Source organism: Cololabis saira, chromosome 23 (genome assembly GCF_033807715.1).
Source record: "Cololabis saira isolate AMF1-May2022 chromosome 23, fColSai1.1, whole genome shotgun sequence".
NCBI classification, from domain to species: Eukaryota; Metazoa; Chordata; class Actinopteri; order Beloniformes; family Belonidae; genus Cololabis; species Cololabis saira.
The window spans coordinates 22,587,133-22,607,631 of NC_084609.1; the positions used below are offsets into that span (position 1 = coordinate 22,587,133).

A 20,499-nucleotide genomic window follows, 5' to 3' on the forward strand; every position below is an offset into this window, starting at 1 on the left:
TGAAATCTTGTTTCAACTCCAAGGCAGAGTATGCTTTTATGTAAACAAGGTGTATTGGCCTTAAATTCAAAACAAAAAGGGAAAGATCTGTGGCATTGAAGTAAGACTAAAAGTGCAACACAAAATTGATTGACAATTTATATAATATACTTTGAATATTAGTCAGTTTTGACCCCTGAGGACAAAAGGGACTGAATTGAAAAGCATGAATTCTCAAACTTAGATGTACGTTTTTTGGTGTAGTTTAGGGTAGCATGACCAAAACTGGAAAAATAAAAAAAAGATTTTCACCTATGAAATAATACAAAAAAAACCTAACATTTTTATTTGAAGAGTTTGTTATATATTCAAATTAAAACCCTCAATTTTGTCTAACAATTTCACAATAGGCCCTACATAGGATCATTTTATGCATTACATTTTTTTTTTTCCACAGTTTTTTGTTTTGTCTAAGATTTTTTTTTCTTTTTTGATCATTGGGGTGGAACAGAGGTTTCAAAAATTAATTTAACAAATATTATACATCTGGTATAATATAGGTTAAAATTATTTTTCAATAGTTAGCATAGATGAGCTTCACCAGTCTCACTGTACATTTGAAGCTACTGCACAATATTAGCTTCTGATAGCATAAACAAGGCTGAAAAAAAAACAACCCTTCTACATCCATGTTCTGTTCAAAATAAAGATTTTAAGGTTTAGATAAGGTGTAATTAGCTACATTTTTGGAGAGTTTTGTTATTGTGTGACAGAGCTGGGTTAAGCATTTATTCCTAAAATAGGCTAAGCTAAGTTAGGGGTCTCTGTCTGTAGTCTCTGGTGTTGCTGACAGATGTTTTTCCACTTAGCACTTGTTTCAATAACATATTTAATCATCCCTGCTGTAGGGAATATTTGCCTCTTCAAAATTAAACATTTCTAGAATGATGCCTCTTTTCTAAAGAGTTAGCAAGGTCGACCTTCACAAATCTCTCCGTACATTTGAAGCTACGTTGCAATGTCTGCTCAGGTTAACATGGCAGAGACTGAAAAATAAATAATAAAACTGCAATGCCATGCAGATTTACAGCTTAAGAAAATATATAATTAGCTGGGAGAATTTTGTTAATGTTAGTTAGAGCCAGGCTATCCGTTTATTCCCACTGTCATACAAAGCTAAGATTAAGGTTTTCTGTCTGTAGCCTCACGTTTATATATGGTAGATGAGCTGGTCGTGTTAAATCCCCTTTTGGAAAAAAAAAAAAAAAAAAAACAACAAAAAAACATCATAAACTACATCCCGAAATATTCAATTAAAGGAAAGTAACAATATGACTTTAGAAAACAGTTAAAGTTTAAACAGAAAATCGATGGGATGACTTGAAATGATCAAATGTCTTGTAGTGTGAACAGTGAGCTTCCCGTTACTTTCTAACCGTCTTCCTAAATCATATCAACTCATTGTCCACGTGTTTTCTCAAAATGAGGAACATTTCTTGTATGAGGTGAAAAACTGGCACTCATCTCTTCTCTTCTGCGACCCTACTGCCTCTTCTTTCATTTGTTCAGCATAGGGAAGCAGTTCATCAGCAGGGGAATCCTCCAAGCCACACTGTGGCGAAACAGAAAAGTAGCTGACCCGTCAGCTTGGTCCATGTTCACAAGACTAAGGAGGTATTTCTTTTAAAAAGACCAGTGGACTTTATGGTATAAGAGAAGAAATGGGAGGAAATGGGAAGAAGGAAGGAGGCAAGTACAGCACAAAGAATGAGGTAAAGAGAAAGAGAGAGCCTTCTCTTCGCGCTGTAAAAACATTCTCGAGCTTTGACATCTCGGTAGAAGTTCAGGAACAGCTGCGTCCATAACCAGAGGAAATGACGTGTGAAATCAACACACGAGATCTTCCTTTTATAACTTGTAACAGGCCGGCTTTTCACAGTACTGATTCGTGACGCTAATTAAATGATCCTGTTTTTTAAGTTTACAGGAGGCGTCTGTGCTTCCTCTGACCCGACCGCTCCTGAACTTCCACGGAGAAGTGAAGCAACAACAAAATCTGTGTTCTTCGCTCGCAGTCACAAAGTGAAACTAAAAATGGGTTTTTTTGTTTTCAGAACTTATCAGTCCCGCTGAGGACACAGGCCCCTTCAGATCCCTGAACTGCTGCGTCTCTGCAGCGGCTCCTCAGGGCTGCCGGCTGCCGTACATCAGGGGGATGATGAAGACCGAGATGTCGTCCCCCGAGCCGAGCCGCTCGTTTGAGATCCTCCAGCCTCGGTCCCTCAACACGCCTCGCGCTCGCATCACCAGATCCTGCGCTGCCATCGTGTACCTGGTAGCAGACAAAACCACAATCAAGTCTTGAAGTGAAGTTGATTGGGTCACTCCTCTGCAGCTCATGCCAGACATTTGTTACAAAAGTGTTACCTGTGATTAGGGCTGGGCGATATATCGAGATTTTGATATATATCGATATATTTTCAAACGTGATATGGTACGAGACAATATCGTTTATATCGATTTACATTTTTATTTTTTTTTTATGATTTTGATATAGTTTATTTTGTGACAAATTGACTTGAATGTTTTATTTGAGATTTGCACAAATGTTCTGTTATTTGCACAACTGTCAACCTCAGTGGAAAAGTCTGCCTGTTACTGTCTACATTGTATTAATTGCACAGTTTATCTTAATTTAATTGTTATGCAGGAAAGGGATATTTGTTTTATTTTATTCAAGAAGCATTTTTATTCTATATATGCAGGCAGTTTATTTTTATTTCATTTGTTTTATACATTTTGATATTGTGCAGACCTCTGTTAATAAAAGGTACCTGTGTGACATTTGGCACGAGGCTTTGTATTAAAACTGCCTGTTTTTTTAAGGGTTTGTCTCAGAAAAAAATGAAGCTAACAGAGATGCTATGCTATAATGCTTTGGGGGAAACCCCAATTATGTCACAGAAAAAATATCGATATATATCGAGTATCACCATTCAGCTAGAAAATATCGAGATTTGACTTTTGGTCCATATCGCCCAGCCCTACCTGTGATTGGAAAACAAGAAAAAAGGAAATAAATTACCCACCGATGCGGGTCGTCAGGGTCACAGTTGGCTAGAAAGCTGGTGACGGCTTCGGCTACTTCCTCGTTGGAAAGGACGTCCCATAGTCCGTCAGTTCCCATCACCAGAACATCGTCCACCCCGTGTTCGTACTGCATCAGGTTGTACACCTTCACCTGCATGATAAACACTCTGTCTCAGACGCTCCTTTTCTTAGTCGTAAAGAACTACATATCGTCATTATTCTTCGGTTCCTGAATTCAAACATATGATCGCTTTGCCCTTCTGTCCTCGTGTTCTGTAGGGGACTAGAACTGGACAAGAAAGCTGATTAATCTACTTTTATTTATGTATTCCTTAAAAGCTAAAAATAACTAAAATGAGACTGATTTATTTGTAAACCACCTTGAAAATGTGTCTTCAGCATTTTAAGAATATAATAAGTTGCATGAAACAGTTGCTCATAACTATGGGCACCCTTTTCTTTCCAAATATTACTATTCTGTTTGCTTTCTTTTTTTTTACAAATATAGCTATGTGCAAAAGTTAATATAATCTCTTTTAATCCTTTTTTAGGATAAATCATTTGACCAGAGTGGGTCTTAAGAAAAGGTAAATCCAACGACAAGAACAACAGTTCGCTGTGCAATTATTTATTTAAAGAAAAAGAAAAAAAAAATCATGTGGGTATATGCAGGGTTCCTACGGGTGCTTGAAATCCTTGAAAGTGCTCGAATTTCAAGGCCTGAAAAGTGCTTGAATTTTAGTGCTTGAAAGTGCTTGAAATTATAACTCTCAAGGTTCCTATGGGTGATTGAAATCCTTGAAAGTGCTTGAATTTCAATGTTGTGTTTTCAAGGCCTGAAAAGTGCTTGAATTTTAGTTTAAGTGCTTGAAATTATAACTGTCTTTCACCAAATTGGGATCAGACTGTATAGTTTAGTTATTACAAGGAGAAATAAAATCAGTAAGATGAAACATAACTTGATGTTTAAAGCACGATACAATGTACATTATTGTGATAAAAAGTGGAAAAAAATAAATAATGAGTATATATATTTCTGTAGATATTTTACCCCAGCGATAAGGTGCTTGAAGATTTTGAAAATAACCCTTGAAAGTGCTTGAAAAATGCTTGAATTTGATCTTGAAAAATGTGTAGGAACTCTGTATATCAGGGGTTTTCAACTAGATTAGGCAGGGGGCCACATCTGCAAAAAGACTGTATGGAGAGGGCCACACTGGAAAATTTGGGGTTTTCAAAATGTATTTTGCACTCAAAGACGAACATTTATGTATATTATGTATATATTATACATTTGTGCACAGGAATGAGCAGGATAATATCTGTCTAGTTTACATATGAATTATGTATTAATTGTATGAATGGTGTAAAAAGTGGAGACTATGTATTAATCAAAAGAAAACACAAGTTATGCATTTTCGCAAACCAGGTGTAGAGGAGTACTTTTCAGTTTTATGTTGGAGAGAAACTTCTTGAGTTCACTGATAAATATAAGTATCTTGGTTTCTTTCTTGATGAAAATATGTATTTTTACATCGTACTTCAGTTTTAGCAGACTCAGCAAGTAGAGCATTGGGAGGTGTTATTGGTAAAACTAAAATCTTGAGAGACTTGGGTTACTCTACATATTCAAAACTGAATCAATCCTGTGTCTGTCCTGTTTTAGATTATGTGTCAGATATTTTGGGTTATAAAGGGTTTCAAAAGAATATTAATATTCATAATAGAGCTATTAGATTTTTTTGGGTTCTTCATAAATCTGCACCTACTCTGGCAATAAATGGAGATATGGGGTGGGATTTTTGTCAAACCAGATGGAAGACCAGTATGGTGAGATTGTGCTTTCATCTCCTGATGTACAGTAGTTTGTTTTATAGAGTTTTCCTCGTCTTCCTCCCAGAGCTCTCCTCTTTTAAAATATGACCAGGGGCCACATAAAAGCTCCTGGCGGGCTGCAAGTGGCCCGCGGGCCGCCAGTTGAATATCCCTGCTGTATATGGTGATGCTGATCAGCACTTGAATAATTGATTATGAGCAGGTGTGCAGACCTCTAGAAAACTACAATGTTCGGGCAGTTTTCTGGTCTGGGGGATTCTGGTATGTGTTAACACTGTGCCAAGAGGAAAAGACATAAGCAATGGCCCCAAATCCTCACCCCTTCACCGCTGTGTTTGATCATTAGCATGACGTCTTTCTTCAGAAATGCTGTTTGCCTTCTGCCGTATCATCCTCAGGACATTTATCCAGAAGTCTTGTTGTTTGTTAAAATGAAGTTGTGTGAAAGCTCAATTGTGCTTTCATATCCTATTAAACCAGAAGAGGCTTTGTCCTGACGACCTCCACGTAAACCGTACCTGTTCCGTGGTCTTGTAATAGTGCTGTCTTAACTTTTAACAAGGTCAGGGAAGCATGCATCTTCTTAAATGTCATATATAACTTCTTTTTCCCCTGAGCATTGCACATGACTTTGGGGATATTTTACTGGGAAGTCTTCTTCTGGAACTCAGCTCAATGTCTTCCACTTCCACTTACATTGTGAATTATCATTCACAATGTAAAATGCTGAACTTAAATAGTTGGGAAGTGGTTAAAGGGGACCTATTATGACATCTAACACCTATTTTAAACAGGCCTTGAATGTCTTAAAAACAAGCTTTTGATTTTTTTTGCTAAATAAATTAGAAATTCAGCCTCTGAGCCATGTCTTTATCTTCCCATTCTCTAACCTCATTATCTATGCAGGATTCTGAGTGGGCGGGGCTATGATAATGAGGCTCTGTACTGATTGGCTGCCTGAATGACGCGATACACCGCTACGAAAAAATGGCGGAAGCTCCGGCCGGCGCAGTTGTTGTTCCGGACAGAGTTAGTTGTGGGCGTGGTTTCACACATCGGAGGCCAACCGATGCAAATTGCATTTTGGTTACGTAACGACGGGAGCAGAATCTGAACGGCTCGTAGATTCACATCACACTGGATGGATCATCCGGGCGGCTGTACAGACACTGCAGAATTTGGTTGCTTTCCTCCTTCTCTGAGTTGGCAGGCTGAGGGGAGACCACTTTATATATGTTAAAGCAAGAGAAAACGTGTTTTTCATAATAGGTCCCCTTTAAATCGAACAGAGACCACTGCTTATGTCTTCTCCTCTTGGCATTGCATGAACACAATGCTCTAGACCAGGAAACTTCCTGAAATCTGGTGTTACAGAGGTCAGCAAACCTGCTGATGGTTAGCACCACCCTGCAGAAACATAGCCTCTTCAGTATTAAGGAAGCAATACTTAGTACTGCGTACACATACATTTTTCTTCATGGCCTTTTCTTTTTAAATAAATAATGTCAAGGTGACAAAAAGAGCTTCAGGTTGTTGTTTGTCTGAGGTTGTATTTGCCTAATACTAAGACAAAGTATGTTCAGGTGATATTTATGCTTAATATCAAGTGAAGAGGTATTAACTCTTGTGAATTACTATAAAACATAGTACAACTAAACTCAGATTTTAGTTAAAATGAGATTTAAGAGACCACAAATATCAGAAGGTGAGTTTTCTCCCATCAAACACTGCGGATGGTCACATTTTCTGACCCGATAAAGACACTGGAGCTTGAACGCCTCAAAGATTTGTATCCAGGCTTGCAAGCTTTAAGTGCTCTCAACCACCTCAGCTTGAGTTACTTATGATACAGAAATCTATACTGCCCTACCCTTCACCCAACACAGAGCATGATATTTTCATAAATTAATGATTTCAATGCCAGTTTTCCTTTGTGGAGACGAGAGCATCCTGAGAAACCACTCGAGAGGCTTCGGCGAGAGGTGAGAGCCGTGTTAGAGAGAGGAAGAGAAGTCTTCACGTGAACCTGCGATGAACCCCGACGATAATGAATTAAAGATCAAGAGGAGAGCTCTGGGAGGAAGACGGGAAAAACTCTATAAAACAAACTACTGTACATCAGGAGATGAAAGCGCTTTGGAAGCGGCACCAGACTGTCAGACGAGCAGGAGAAGCGGCGCGGTGACAGTGGTGCACACACGAGAAGGGTAAATTATGTGACTTATACTTGCATATAGGGAGCAGAGATAGAGAATGCATGCACTTTATGTATTTTTGTAGCAATGCAACTTTCAAAAGAAGATGTACCCCCTCAAGAAAGGGAAAAAAAACAAAAAAAACAACATCTTTTGAAGCAAACTTTTCTCTTAAAGCGCTGATAGTGTGTAAAGTTTACTGCGGTGCTCTTACCTCGGGGCAACAGGAAAGGAACGGTTTGATGTAAATGTTGGAGTCATGAACTTTGAGGTCGTGGTCACCGAGTCCACGTGTGACACCGATCGTGGCCAGAACCCGCGCCTGGAAAACAAGAATGATTTACTCTCCGTTTCCAACATGTTGTTCTTTAATTAAACAAGGCACGTTGAGCTCCGAGCGATGATGTGAACATGGACAGAGTCACACTGGATGTTTTTAAATGTTTAAAGACAACACAGCTTACAATTAAGAGACTGTATATTTAGATTTTACATCATGCTATAATTATATTCAAGTTTCAACTTCTCTGTTTTAATTCGGAGTCAAATGTCTCAGAACATGAAGACATGAAGAAAATAGAAGTGAAATCACTGGCGAAGCATTTGATGCAATAACAGGATCAAGTCAATGACCCACTGACATCACAAAGACCTTAGTGTTTTATTTGAAACTGATAAAAGCGTTGTTTGCACTTTCAGGTCGTTGGCTTTTTACAGGAAGCCGGTTCAGGCAATCAGAAGAATCTCTTTCCTCTTTGAGATTAATCTCAACGCCACATGTCTGCCATCATCTGCTCAGCGATAAAATAAGACATAAGACGGACTGCAGTTCCACTCTAAAGGGCAGGTTATGCTCCATGTATCTGCCATTTTGTTGGTAAATTGCAACCTTAGCGTGACATCACTATGACATCACACATGTGTTACAGGTGCGTTGACCCTGCTTCCACAACAACAGGTGTGGCCAGTACTCGAGTTGTAAAAAAAAAAAATCAGGGGGGATGGTGGATTTTATCATATGGAGACAGATAATTTGTGCTGATTACAAATAATATAATATATTACAAATAATAGCACTGACCAAAACACCTGCAGAAATACTGCAGGAATGACATAGCAGCAGTTAAATGCAGCCTTCTGTAAGCTTTAAATATCCACTGGGCTTACATCAAATACATCAAAACACTACAATAAAAAACAGTTTTCTGAACTTATCAATATGACTCTGTCCTTCACAGGATAAGTAAAATGGATCACTGCAAAAACTCAAAATAAGAATATTTGTCCTATTTATAGTTAAAATGTCTCATTTTAGTTTTATTACACTTAAAACAAGACTCATCACTGGAAAAAACAACAATTTTCACCTGTTTCAAGTAGATTTTAACTTGAAATAAGTAGAAAAATCTGCCAGTGGAACAAGATTTTTTTGCTTGTAATAAGAAGATAAATCTTGTCCCACCGGCAGATTTTTCTACTTATTTCAAGTGAAAATTTAGTTGAAACAGGTGAAAATTGAAGGGATGGAAAGGGGGGATGGCAGTTTTACAGGGGGGAGGATTTTGACCGTTTTTATTTCAGGGGGGATGCCGTCCCCCCTCACCGTCCAGTACTGGGTTGTGGCTAATGAGAAAATAACTTTCACTACACCACAGCAACCATTGTACGCAAACATAACTACACAATTTCAACGCATTTGTTTTAAGTAGTAATTGTTTCTGAAACATTTGCAAAAACTGCACGTTGTTGGATTTCGATAGCTAGTCGAGAAGTTTGTGGAGACCGAGACGCTAGCACGCTCTTACCATTTTCTTAAAACAAAAACAAACAAACCAAAATGACACCAAAGATCCTGCTGCATCTCGTCATGGGATGCTAACTTTGCATGTCTGGAGTTTTTTTTCCACATTAAAATATCGATTTCAATTTCATTTGAAGAAATATTTGATTCGTTTTAGACAGCGCTCTGCGTCTTGGGTTCCCATTATCAGCAAGAACAAACATAGATAACCTTAAGCTGCTTGTTAACGCTTCTTATAGAGTGCTCAAATATTTAACACAGTTAATAGTTTACTGCTGGTGCAGATTTTCAGACAGAAAATTGTACTGTTTAACAAAAAAGAAAAAACCTCCTCATCACACTTCAGGGTTTGCTTCGCAGTGATGGACCTCATATCTGCTGGCAGCATTTCAAATAAGCTGTTTACTACTTTCTGCATAAATTTGCAGGGTTCATGTTACAATCCAAGTTGTGGTGTCAAAAGTGAAACAAAATCATTCATTTAAAATGTCAAATTCAGTTGCAAAGCTCTTGGTCTCTTTTATCTGTCTGTGTTTTGTTTTGACAGCTCAGAGATAAACAGCTATAAAGATGTTAAATCTTCCGTGATACAGATGTCTCGCTTTGGATAAAACAGAAATGATTAAAAGATGAAGATGAGTTTTTTCTGCCCCTGATCTACAGAGATGACTGCCCCCTGCAGCGTCGTACGTTTCTTTGAACAGGTTGTCTGGGCTCTTTAAACTCATGTTTGTGATGTCTGCATCGCTCCACAGACGGCCGGACCCTTCCACTTGGTTTGGGGCTGATTATGTAAGTGGTTACAATTAGCCAGATGTCAGGACCCGGACCATCAGCGCTGGCGTCCCCCAGGGATGTGTCTTCTCCCTCCGCACTAATGACGGCTCCTCGGGGGACCCTGCTAGAAGACTCCTGAAGTATGCATGAGGACGGGACGGGGATGAGTCTGCGTACAGACGGGAAGTGGAGCAGATGGTCCAACGGTGCGGTCAGAACCCTCTCAAGACTGTGGGGATGATAGAGGAGGAAACCCACTCCCTCCCCCCACTATCCTCAACAAATCAGTGTCTAATGAGGACACTTTCAGCTTTCTGGAATCAATAATTTCCTGGGATCTGAAGCGGACCGCCCACATAGATGCCGTCTGCAAGAAGACTCAGCAGAGCTTGAACTTCCTGATAAAAAAAAACAATAATCTTGGAACACACATGCTCTTACAGTCAAACCAACGAAAACATACGCTTACCTTTTTCCCCTCGCCGTATATAAGAGGAAATTTAAGATCCTCCTCCTCGATGGTCTTGTACGCCCTGTGAGGAAGAACAGAGAAGCAAACCAAACTAGTGAATTATCACCTTCTACAAAGTTTCAGACATCTCTTAATTGCTAACTTTATGTCACACCGGCTTGAAGACAACAGAAAAAAATATATATATATGAGCATGTTCAGGAAACACTCTCCAGATGGCACTGCTACTCATCCAGATGGAAAGGTCTTTAAAGGTCTAAAGTGTTGGGAAAGCCTTTTACAGCCAGTAAGGAAAAAATAAAACAGCAGCCAAAACGATTTCCTGATAGACACATTCAGACCTACAGTAACCTGGGCTACTTTTGGCACTTATGGTTCAGTTACAGCTCTGGCAAGTTCTTATGTGCACCAGACATGTATGGGCTCAAATTAAAGCCATAAATATTTTGTATCTGTAAATAAACTTTGTACTTGTAGAAATATTTTGTGCATGTGCAAAAAATATTTGTACTTGTAGAAATATTTTGTGCATGTGCAAAAAATATTTGTACTTGTAGAAATATTTTGTGCATGTGCAAAAAATATTTGTACTTGTAGAAATATTTTGTGCATGTCTAGAACATTTTTGTAGCTGTGGAATTAATTCGTCGACTGTTTCCCAAGTATATATGAGCGTGTGTGAATGAATAAATGAGACGTAAAACGTACATTTCTTTGTAGAAAGGCACTTTATGAAAATAAGTCCATTTACTTGTATCAGTTTGCAGCGCAGTCTTGCCACATCCAATATGACGTCAGTAGGCGATGCAATGTGCTGATTGGCTCTCCAGAAACGCGTTGAAACCCGTGCCAAAGATCGCTGATTGGCTCTTATTATTGGCACGTCAAAACAGTGCCATAATTCGTAGTTTTAAAAAAAGTTTGTAGCTTTTGTAAAAAAAGGTTTTAGCTTTGTATATCCAATGTTGCACACAGACGAATTAATTCCACAGCTACAAAAATGTTCTACACATGCACAAAATATTTCTACAAGTACAAATATTTTTTGCACACGCACAAAATATTTCTACAAGTACAAAGTTTATTTACAGATACAACATATTTATGGCTTTAATTCAAGCCCATAGACATGTCTCAGAGTCCATTAACTGAGGCAAATTTCAGTTTCGTCATACACAAGCGCACACTTTACTAGTTTCCTGTTGTTTTGACATACTTTCTCAATTAACACAATTTTCAGGCTGGTCCGTAATGCAATTAAGAGAAGAGTCTTTTCCGGTGCAGCTGCGTCAGAATCAGTCCTCCATTCACTGCACGTACTTAAAATAGCATACAACTAAGTGTAGTAATTGCCAGCAATGAATGTGAGTTTTGAGTGATAATATGCAGCTTAAACTACCAAAAATCAGACTCAACAAGTCAAAAGATCAATGCCAAACTGTAGTTAGTAAACTGTAGCTAAAAAGATGTGAAAATATTTTAAAACCAGCGTATATCTCCAATCAGTGTGGAAACTTCTAAAATGTTAAGATTTATAATAGGTGTGTTAAAGGAGCAGCCCTGCTGGGAAGCTGAGATTCATAGACTAAATCAGAAACTGCTCGTAGAGTTTCAGCTGAAGAAGATCAAACGGTTTGCACAACGCAGCGAAGGAATCAAATACCTAGAGAGCAAAAACCGCATGAAGAGAGAGGGTGCCCAGAGGCACAGGCAGCAGACTAAATGATGAGAGACGATGCAAAAGGTAACGGATGTTAATCTCAACCTCAACCCCGCGTATCTGTGACACATTTTAATAACAGTTGTAAGCAAAGCAAGCCCACCATAAACACAGTTCATAAGAAGAGCCGTAAAATAAACCGTGGACATGCTGAATTTGTTTCCACCTCAAAAACACCTCCAGCTGAGGTGGCCAAAGAGGCCTGGACTGAGGGCTCGGCCTCAAAAAGTGCCGAGACAAAGCCAGTGGGGGCCGAACACAACTGCAGATATGGGGTTGAGTCTCTGCTATAATCTCTAATCTCTAGTATAGCGGTTAAATCAAAGAAAAATTGATATCCAAGTCTTTAAACCAATATAGACAGGACTTTTACTTTGTAAAAAATAAAAAAATAAAAAATCCATATGAAGAATTAGTTCAAAGAGACCTGCGACGGAGCGCGTGTGTCTGTCTGAGGACGGGATGTTTTCAGGGTTCACAAGCAGACTACAAGGAAGAGTTCAGAAGTGCACAACTCTGAAAACATACTTTGATGTCAGGCTACAAGACTCCACGTCTGACGTTGATGATCTTAAACTAGCTAGATGAAACTCAGCATCGCCAGACGGCGGAAAAGATCGGCGACTTCAAACGGCTTCATATTTGACCAGGTTTTACTCTTTCTGTCAGTGCGTGCCTCAATCTGCGCCGCTTGCTCGTCTCGAGAGCGAGCCATGGACTTTTCCTGAACTCGACAACAGAGGTTGAGATACGACCCTCCCAGCCGTGCACGTCAAGCCTAAAAACACCTCTCGTGGTTGAAGAGACAACAAGCAGCCTCCCTCGTCCCCGTTTCATCCTCCTACTGCTGAGTTTTGACAGAAAGCTGTCGATGGAAACCACTCATTTTCAACCTTGTGTTTCTCTTGGTAAACCACATCTTTAGAGCTTAAAAAAAAAAAGAAATACTGTATATAGTTGTATTTCTAGCTTGAATAGCAAAAGGAAAAGTCACTGTACATGCATATCTCTATGCCACAGCTGGAAACTTCCAAACTCAGCTCCACCTTTTCGGGGACATGGGCAGGGACCAAATAAAGGACTCCAGGGTGCTTCCTTTTATGGCCATGAAGCAAAACGGTCCAGACGTTTAGTTCAGCATGGTACATCCTGGCTGACACTTTCTTGCTCCACAGGGGAAATCTCTCTGTGTCATATAGATCGTACACGGGACTACAGTTAAACGGCTACGGGACCATGGCTGAGTGGATCAATGTCTCGTATCAGGTTCAGCTTCCTCTTCGTTTGGCTTCTTCAGATGCAACTGTACATATGATACTATAAAAAGAGGGGGGGGGATGGATTCAAACCAGAGTGTGAAAAAACACAAAACATTAATCAGAGTGTGGCATTGTGTCATATCCACACCTCGCCACTGCCCGAGTACGGCTCCTTTTAACCTCCACTCTCACTTGGCGAGGGAAAATAAAGCTTCTAGAGTTGGAATATTCATTTTGAGGGGAGGATTTGAGAAAAAAAAAAATACATGAAAGGTACCTGTTCATTGAAGGAACAGAACAGGCGTGTTTTGTCGCGTGATGCAAACCGTGGACGCCACTTGTAAGTTTGCAGCTGCAGCTCCTAAGCTGATGTTTTAATAGCCTAGAAATCTAAACGTAACGCTAACAAATCAAATCAAATCAACGTATCCTTGTAGAGTTGAGCGGGCTCAACACGATGACGACAGAGCTGCGATGTAATCTGGATAAACAGCGTAGATGTCTGCAGCTGAGGGTTAGCGGCTGTTTGAATCAACTTTGCTAAAGATTCTGACGTTTTCTTTGAAAATGCATCATAACTTGAATAAATCTTTCCTTTGCGAGGTAGATGTATTTACAAAAGTTTAATCAGTTTATGGAACAATCTGAATAAAGAAAACAAAAAATCCAAATCAAACATTACATTCAAAAGAACAATTAAAGCCTGTATGTTAAGTAAATATAATGAAATATGTTGGTTAAGTTTGATTGACATACCCATAGACGGCGGTAATTTTATTTTAGTTTTTTATTCACTTAGTTGTTGTTTTTTTTAAATTTAATTTATGTTATTTGTGAAGTTATTTCTTGGAAAAAGGGGCAGATCAGATAAGATTCTTCTTCTTTCTGCTCCCTTTTCATTCACAATTTAAGAACATTTGTATTTGTATTGAATTGTTTTATTTTTTGAATGAAATCAAGAATAAATGAAAATTCACCGGTTAGCACCACTGGTAGCTAAATAGGACTTAGTGAAAACGTCTCCCCGTTGATCATCCTGCACCTTGCCCGTCTATGAGACTACATTTTCAAAGGGTTTCTGAACAATTAACAGAAAGGTAGAAGAATTCAACATGAAAAAAAAGCCCCTAATTGCCAAGCAGCGACAACAGTGTGTAAAACCGAAGATGACAAAGACCAGGCAGGACGTACCATCCGTTCATGGTGAAGTCCCTGAACAGCATCCTCTTGCCCACCTCCTTCCTCTGAACCCTCCGGGGGAATTCCAGGTGGGTGAACTCGTTCCCCAACAGGTGAGGCTGCATGTAACCCTGGAGGACAGACAAGGAGATTAACGCCGGGAAGTTTTCAGGATTAAAAAACAGCTCTACTTTTGGGGATTTTGCTCATTGTTGATTAAAAAAGGCACAGTCCAGTTAAAACAACCCAGTAAAACTGCAACCTGGGACAGAGGGCAATGCAGCCAAGTCAACATAAATAGCTAAATGTCATTCCACTTCAGAGATAGTGTGTGTAGGGTCCCTGGGGACAAACCGAGGTAATTTTAACTTTGTATGCGTATGAAAAGTGTATAAAAAAGGCCTGTTTGTACAGGAATCTCTTTGTAGCCACCGTGTCTGTACAAGTCCACTGCTGATGTCATGGAAACTAGCGTCCATGAACACAAAAGCCAGGAGAGTTCATGATAATCTAGAAAATCAGCACATTCAGTTCCGACTTAAGTAGTTTGTGTGCATTTCACTTCTGTAATTCATGCCTGGGTTCAGATGAATAATCTTACCACTATTCTTTGTCAATAACTACGTTTCTTACTTAGTTTCCATTCTAAGTAAGCAATTACAAGGCATCTTTCCTGTTGCTTGGTCATTTATGGAATAGTTCCAGTTTTTCAGATAGCAAAAATCAGAGTGGATTATTTAAATGATTGACAGGAAACGATCTACTAAATTTTGTGCTTGCAAATCCCTGTCAACTGTGCAATTAGTGTCAATGAAAACAAAAAAAAGCCCTCAACATGTTCTTTGGATGAGACGTGGCTGTGAAAGGCACAGCGAGTAGGAGGCACCGCCGTTGAACAGCACAATACAACACTTCACATTCCTGTCAATTGCAGATAAAGCTGTTACTCCAAGGACTGCCAAGCCATGTTAATCTTAACTGGTTTAGCTTGTAGCTCTCTGTATTTACTACTTTGCTTTTCTGCAGCTTGGGAGCTGGGATTTTATAGCTAAAATGTTTATCTGTGTTGTTCCAGAAGAATATAACATTACCAAATGGCACCAGTAGGCGATGCACCAGCAGGTTCATGCCCTTCAATTTGTGAATAATAGTTATTTATGATTTTCCAGGGCTGGGAATAAGCTGGAGGTGGTAGCACGGTGATGGGTAAAGACTTAAAAAGGTTTTATGGTAATCTGGGCAGCTTTTTAGTTGCAAGAAACAAGTTTCACCTGCTGGTAAATCCCAGATTCCTGATTATCATCAATCATTGTGAACATGGGTAAAATATTGCTAATCCTTGCAAAAGGTTTAGGAGATACCGTTCCAAAATATGTTTTGGTATGCATCCAAAAATAATTATCATAAAGAAAAAAAAAGAGCTCCTGTCAGGATTTATATGCTGTATTTCCAGACGTACTCGTTTCCACACCTTCTATTCCTGAGGAGGGCGAGAGGAGTTTTCTTACCAGGAACTGGAGTCGCTGCCGTTCTGACTCCGGGGTGAACTCTGTCGACATGGCGACGATGTCATTGTTTCTGATAATAATGGCCCTGAAGACAAACAGACGTTTATGAGAAGAAGAAGTCTTGTGCTTTGAGTCTTATAAAAAAAAAACATGCAACTCTCTGTGTGAAGTTCTTGTCTCTGCCCCCCGGCTCTCCCTCTTCTTCACAGGTCTTTTAAATTTCACGGCCTAAACACAACACACACACACCTGCTGTCTCCTGCGTTCCCCACGTAGAGTTTCCCCAGCAGGTAAACCACGGTGAGAGCCGTGCAGCCGCCGGTGATGTTGAAAACGTGCTTTTCTCTCTCGATCTGGGCGTCCTGGGAGAAGGGGAGACAAGAAGGGGTTTTGTTCATCTTCAATGAAACTCTGTGTCAGAAGACAATCGGAAATAGCTTCAAAAACCTCCAACATCCACCCACGTGTGACAGGAGCGTCACGGAGATGTCAACCAAGTTAAAATCCCTCAGTCATTGACCATCAAACAGAGAGGGGGAAAAACAATTATTTTTTCTAGAGACGGATGAAATGTGAAAACAGGCACCACTCTGAACTTCACCGTTTCCCTCCACCCTGCTCGGGGTCAGCGGGAGGTTACACCCTGCATTTTCAATTTAATTCAGTTTTATTAATACAGCATCTGTTACATGACCCCAGAGCAATTATTATATAAACAGTGGCAGGTAAGAACTCTTACCTGGATCATAAAGGGGGGGTCTAGGATGTATCTCAACTGTCTCCTTAGGACGGATGGAGTTTGCTCCCACCTCCCCATGACTCTGAACCATAAATCTAAACAGGATGAAGTGAGTATACAGTATAAAAATGGATAAAAAAAATCTAATATTTCTACAACTGAGCATCTTCAGAGGCTTTGACAACCTCAGGTGTAAACTAGCATGTACTGCATGCACCAATAACAGGGATTGATGAGGAGATAATATTACTACGTTATTAAAACTGTGTTTATGTTGATATATAATCACTTTCTAAAGTAAATTTTTAGTCGTCAGTGCCTTCGAATAAACCATTTATGTTTGTTTATACGACAACTCATGTCAAAGATAAAAATTAGTTGTTGTTAAATTAAACATTTGCAATAAAAGTGCAAAAATGTTCAAAAGTCAGTGGTTCATCTAAATGGGATGAATCAGTAAAAAATTAAAAAAGGTTTGGATTTAACTTGATGGTTTTGTTTCATATCAGTTTTGTCATTCACATATCTAAATCGTTGATTATGCAGCATCAGCTCGTGATACCAAAACTGGATCACATCAGTTCCTTACCCAATAAATTAAGAGGATTAAAAGGCACGAAGAAGAAGACAACTGTTCAGACAGGAGGAAGAAAGTGAGGAATCACCGAATGAGAAGACGACTCTCTTACATTATGATGCAAGAACAGGACGGGGATATGTGAGGAAAGTCTGCTTTCAACCGGAGCTGGTGGTACGTGCCGTTATGTAGGATCCTTTCTTGAGGTTTTTTTTTTTGCTTAGTTGATAATACATATCCGTCATATTCTGTCTAACTTTTCATACCAGGGAAAAAAGTTGCATGACCTTTTTTGAAGCATTGCAGAGCTTCCCTGCGGAACTGCTTTTTTCCTGCAGCTTTTATTTTTCTGCAGGAAAGAAAAAGAAAAAACACTACTTTGACTGATTCTCAGATGATTTTCTACAACGTCTGTCAAATCAGGTGAAAGAGAGTTTATTCCTCCTTGGGGGAGGGGAGGGGGGGGTAAGAGGAGAGCTGGTCTTACAAGAGGTTTCATGGGGATTTTAGTCTGTTTGGGCATCACAAGGTTTAGCTCTCACTGCCCCCTGGTGGTGGTTCAACAGAACTTCAACCTACTGAGACGTGAAGGCTAGAGGGACAAGTAACTTTTATTCAAAACAGTGAGGCGCAGATCCAAGAAGTCCTTAATTTAACAAGCCAGTTCTTTGACACAGTACTTTAATTTCTCTAGTTAATAAACAAAAGACATTGAAGTTGAGAGTTAAAAGCAGTATGCAAAGTGTTTGTGCCTTTTAGACCTTATATCAAGTATTTTCACTGGAAAAGCTATCAGCTGGAACAGGCCATCTTCACCCCAGGATCCTTTTACAAGAGAGATTTGTTGTTGTAAAAACATGCAGGAGTAGATCCAACATTGCTGATATAAACCAGACTTTATCTGAAAAAGATGTTACCTGGATGGCTGCAAATAAAACCATTTAGTCTTAAAGGAACATTCGGGAGTTAAAGCAACACTTTGATGTGAATCAAAGCAGTTTTGTGTGAATCGGAATATGTCTAAATGGCACTAAATGTTAGCATTGGAGAAATTGACAACGCGTCTATTTACAGTAATTTGTGTGACCTCTAAAGCTGGGAGCGAGTAGATGGACATGCGTCCATGAACAGTCACAATCTGTACATTCACAAAGCTACTGTTACTCTGGTCTGTTTGTAGCATCGTCATCCACGCTATCAAGAGCTGGAATTACATTTTTTGTCATCAGAAGCTTAAAATATAAATACATTTTGATGTTTTTCAATTCAACTTTACACCCTTCACCATCAACAAATAGACCGGTGGTTGTTTTAAAACTGCAATATCTTTTTCTAATGTTTTAATGTTCACGTACCGCATTTTTTTACAGTCATCATCTTAAAAATAATTTCAAGCTTTCTGCTTCACCTCCTTTATAATTTCCTGTAACACCCGAGTTTTCAGAAAAGCCCTGAAGCCTGTGTGTGATCTCTGCTGTCAAAGTATGTCAAATTTAAAAAGCTGGGGGTCTGAATATCAGTGCTCGACTTCTTTCTAACTCTAAATCTGGATAACATCCCCGGAACATAATTTTGAGACAAAATTGAATGAACTAAAGCAGCCTTTATTACCCATGAAAGCACTTATCAAGCACCAATGTTCTGACTGACAAATGTACAGTTAAAATTCAGCTATATTTACTGTAAATAACCAGATTTCTGCATGCAAGCCCACTGAACCAGCCGCCATAATACCTGCAACTGAAACTTAATTATTAAAAGGAATTATCTATCTATATCATATGCATAAGCAAATACAAAAATGGGTTAAGCATAGAACTTGGGGGGCGAAGAACAAACAAAAAAAAAGCAAATAAATTACTTTTTCAAGTGTATGGTGCATTTACTGCACCATACATATAATATCTATGCATTTACTTATGATTCTATATAACTCTCCATACTCACTCAGACATGTGAATTTTCCTTTTTTCTTCGTTCCTAGAATTTTAAGAAGTTGGGAAAAGATCATTTTATTTTAAAGCTCCATCAGATTGGAATAATCTTCCCCTCTTTTTGCGTTCTATTACCTCTTTTTATTGTTTTAAGTTGGTATTATATTCTCATCTTAAAACAAATTGCCTATGTTTTTAATTTATTTATGTATTTTTTTGTGTCCTTTTTTCTATTTATTTATTTTTATTTATTTATTTATTTTTTTTCTTTTCTCTCTGTTATGTTATATTTATCTCATTGTCTCGGTTATTCAATTAGCCTACTTTGTAACTAGACTTATGTGGGTAGGGGTTGTGTGTGGGAGGGGGTGAGCAAGATGTCTGTGTTTGTTTTATGTCATGTATGTCTGTACTGTAATGTGATATATTGTAATGTTGTATGTTTTATGGGACCCCTTTGAAAATGAGATGTTACATCTCAAGGGGCTATCCTTTAATAAATTCTAAGTTCTAAATCTCGTGTACCTCAGTTTGATATGAGGGTAAATACCATTCTTGTCTGTAGGTGGACCTGCTTCACGTCCTCTCAACCACAGATTAAACAATAGAAAGTCATCGTGAGCCCTGTTCCTCACCATGTCCTTGAAAGCGTTCTCTATTGCTCCTATCACCAGGCTGTCGTGATGGATCTTCTTCTCAGAATAGAAGCGCGGCGGAGGCGGGGCGTTGCTCGGGGAGCTCGGGGCGCCGGCGGCCCCGCGCAGGGAGGCGGCGCGCGTCAGGGCGCGGTGAGGCCCCGCGGGGTTTCCCTGGACGTACGGGTTGCCGTCCGGCTCCTCCCCCAGCACCGTTGGAGGTAGGGATTGCAGGTCGCGCAGCACCTCGATGACCACCTGCAGCTGGCAGGCGATGTGGTGCTGCAGCAGGCGGGACGCCACGACGGCCGCTCCTGATCCGGCGTGGCCATCGAACAAGGCCCAGTAGTGGAAAATGAGACCTTCGCTGTCCTGTGGACGAATAGGCAGAGATAATTTAACATTGTCTCATTTAAATCACCAATTCATGACAACACATCGCAATTTTATATAGGTTTGAATACAGTTTGGGTTGTCTGTGCATGTATGCATGTGTATGTATGCGTATATATGTATTTATTTAATTATTTTTTGTGAATTTTGGATACAAGCATAGAAATCAAACAGGAAGGTTACTATAAGGACAATTAGAGGGAGAAGGGGTATGAATAAATAAGTTTTGCTGTTTCATACCCCTTTTCAGACCATTTGCATCAATCAACGTCATATCTGAAGGTATTTATTCAAATGGAAATTTTGTTTATATTATTTTTCTATTATGTACATATTTATATATGAATATTTAATGTGACGATGAGCTAATACGGGTGAATATGTAAATGTTGTTTGGGATTGTTC

The 20,499-nt window shown here is 39.3% G+C and overlaps 1 protein-coding gene across 1 annotated transcript in view; it reads right to left on the reverse strand.

The window, feature by feature from the left end:
* Window positions 1-1,244: 1,244 nt before the first annotated feature.
* The window catches only part of LOC133423865 (protein phosphatase 1H-like), a 35,528-nt gene continuing 16,273 nt past the window's right edge, over window positions 1,245-20,499 (reverse strand). The window contains exons 3-10 of the mRNA XM_061714186.1: window positions 19,702-20,073; window positions 16,066-16,178; window positions 15,817-15,901; window positions 14,321-14,439; window positions 10,148-10,211; window positions 7,315-7,422; window positions 3,069-3,220; window positions 1,245-2,311 (exon numbers count right to left, since the gene is read on the reverse strand). Coding sequence (XP_061570170.1) covers window positions 2,164-2,311; window positions 3,069-3,220; window positions 7,315-7,422; window positions 10,148-10,211; window positions 14,321-14,439; window positions 15,817-15,901; window positions 16,066-16,178; window positions 19,702-20,073 — 1,161 coding nt within the window. The 3' untranslated portion in view covers window positions 1,245-2,163. The remainder of the gene's footprint in view (window positions 2,312-3,068; window positions 3,221-7,314; window positions 7,423-10,147; window positions 10,212-14,320; window positions 14,440-15,816; window positions 15,902-16,065; window positions 16,179-19,701; window positions 20,074-20,499) is intronic.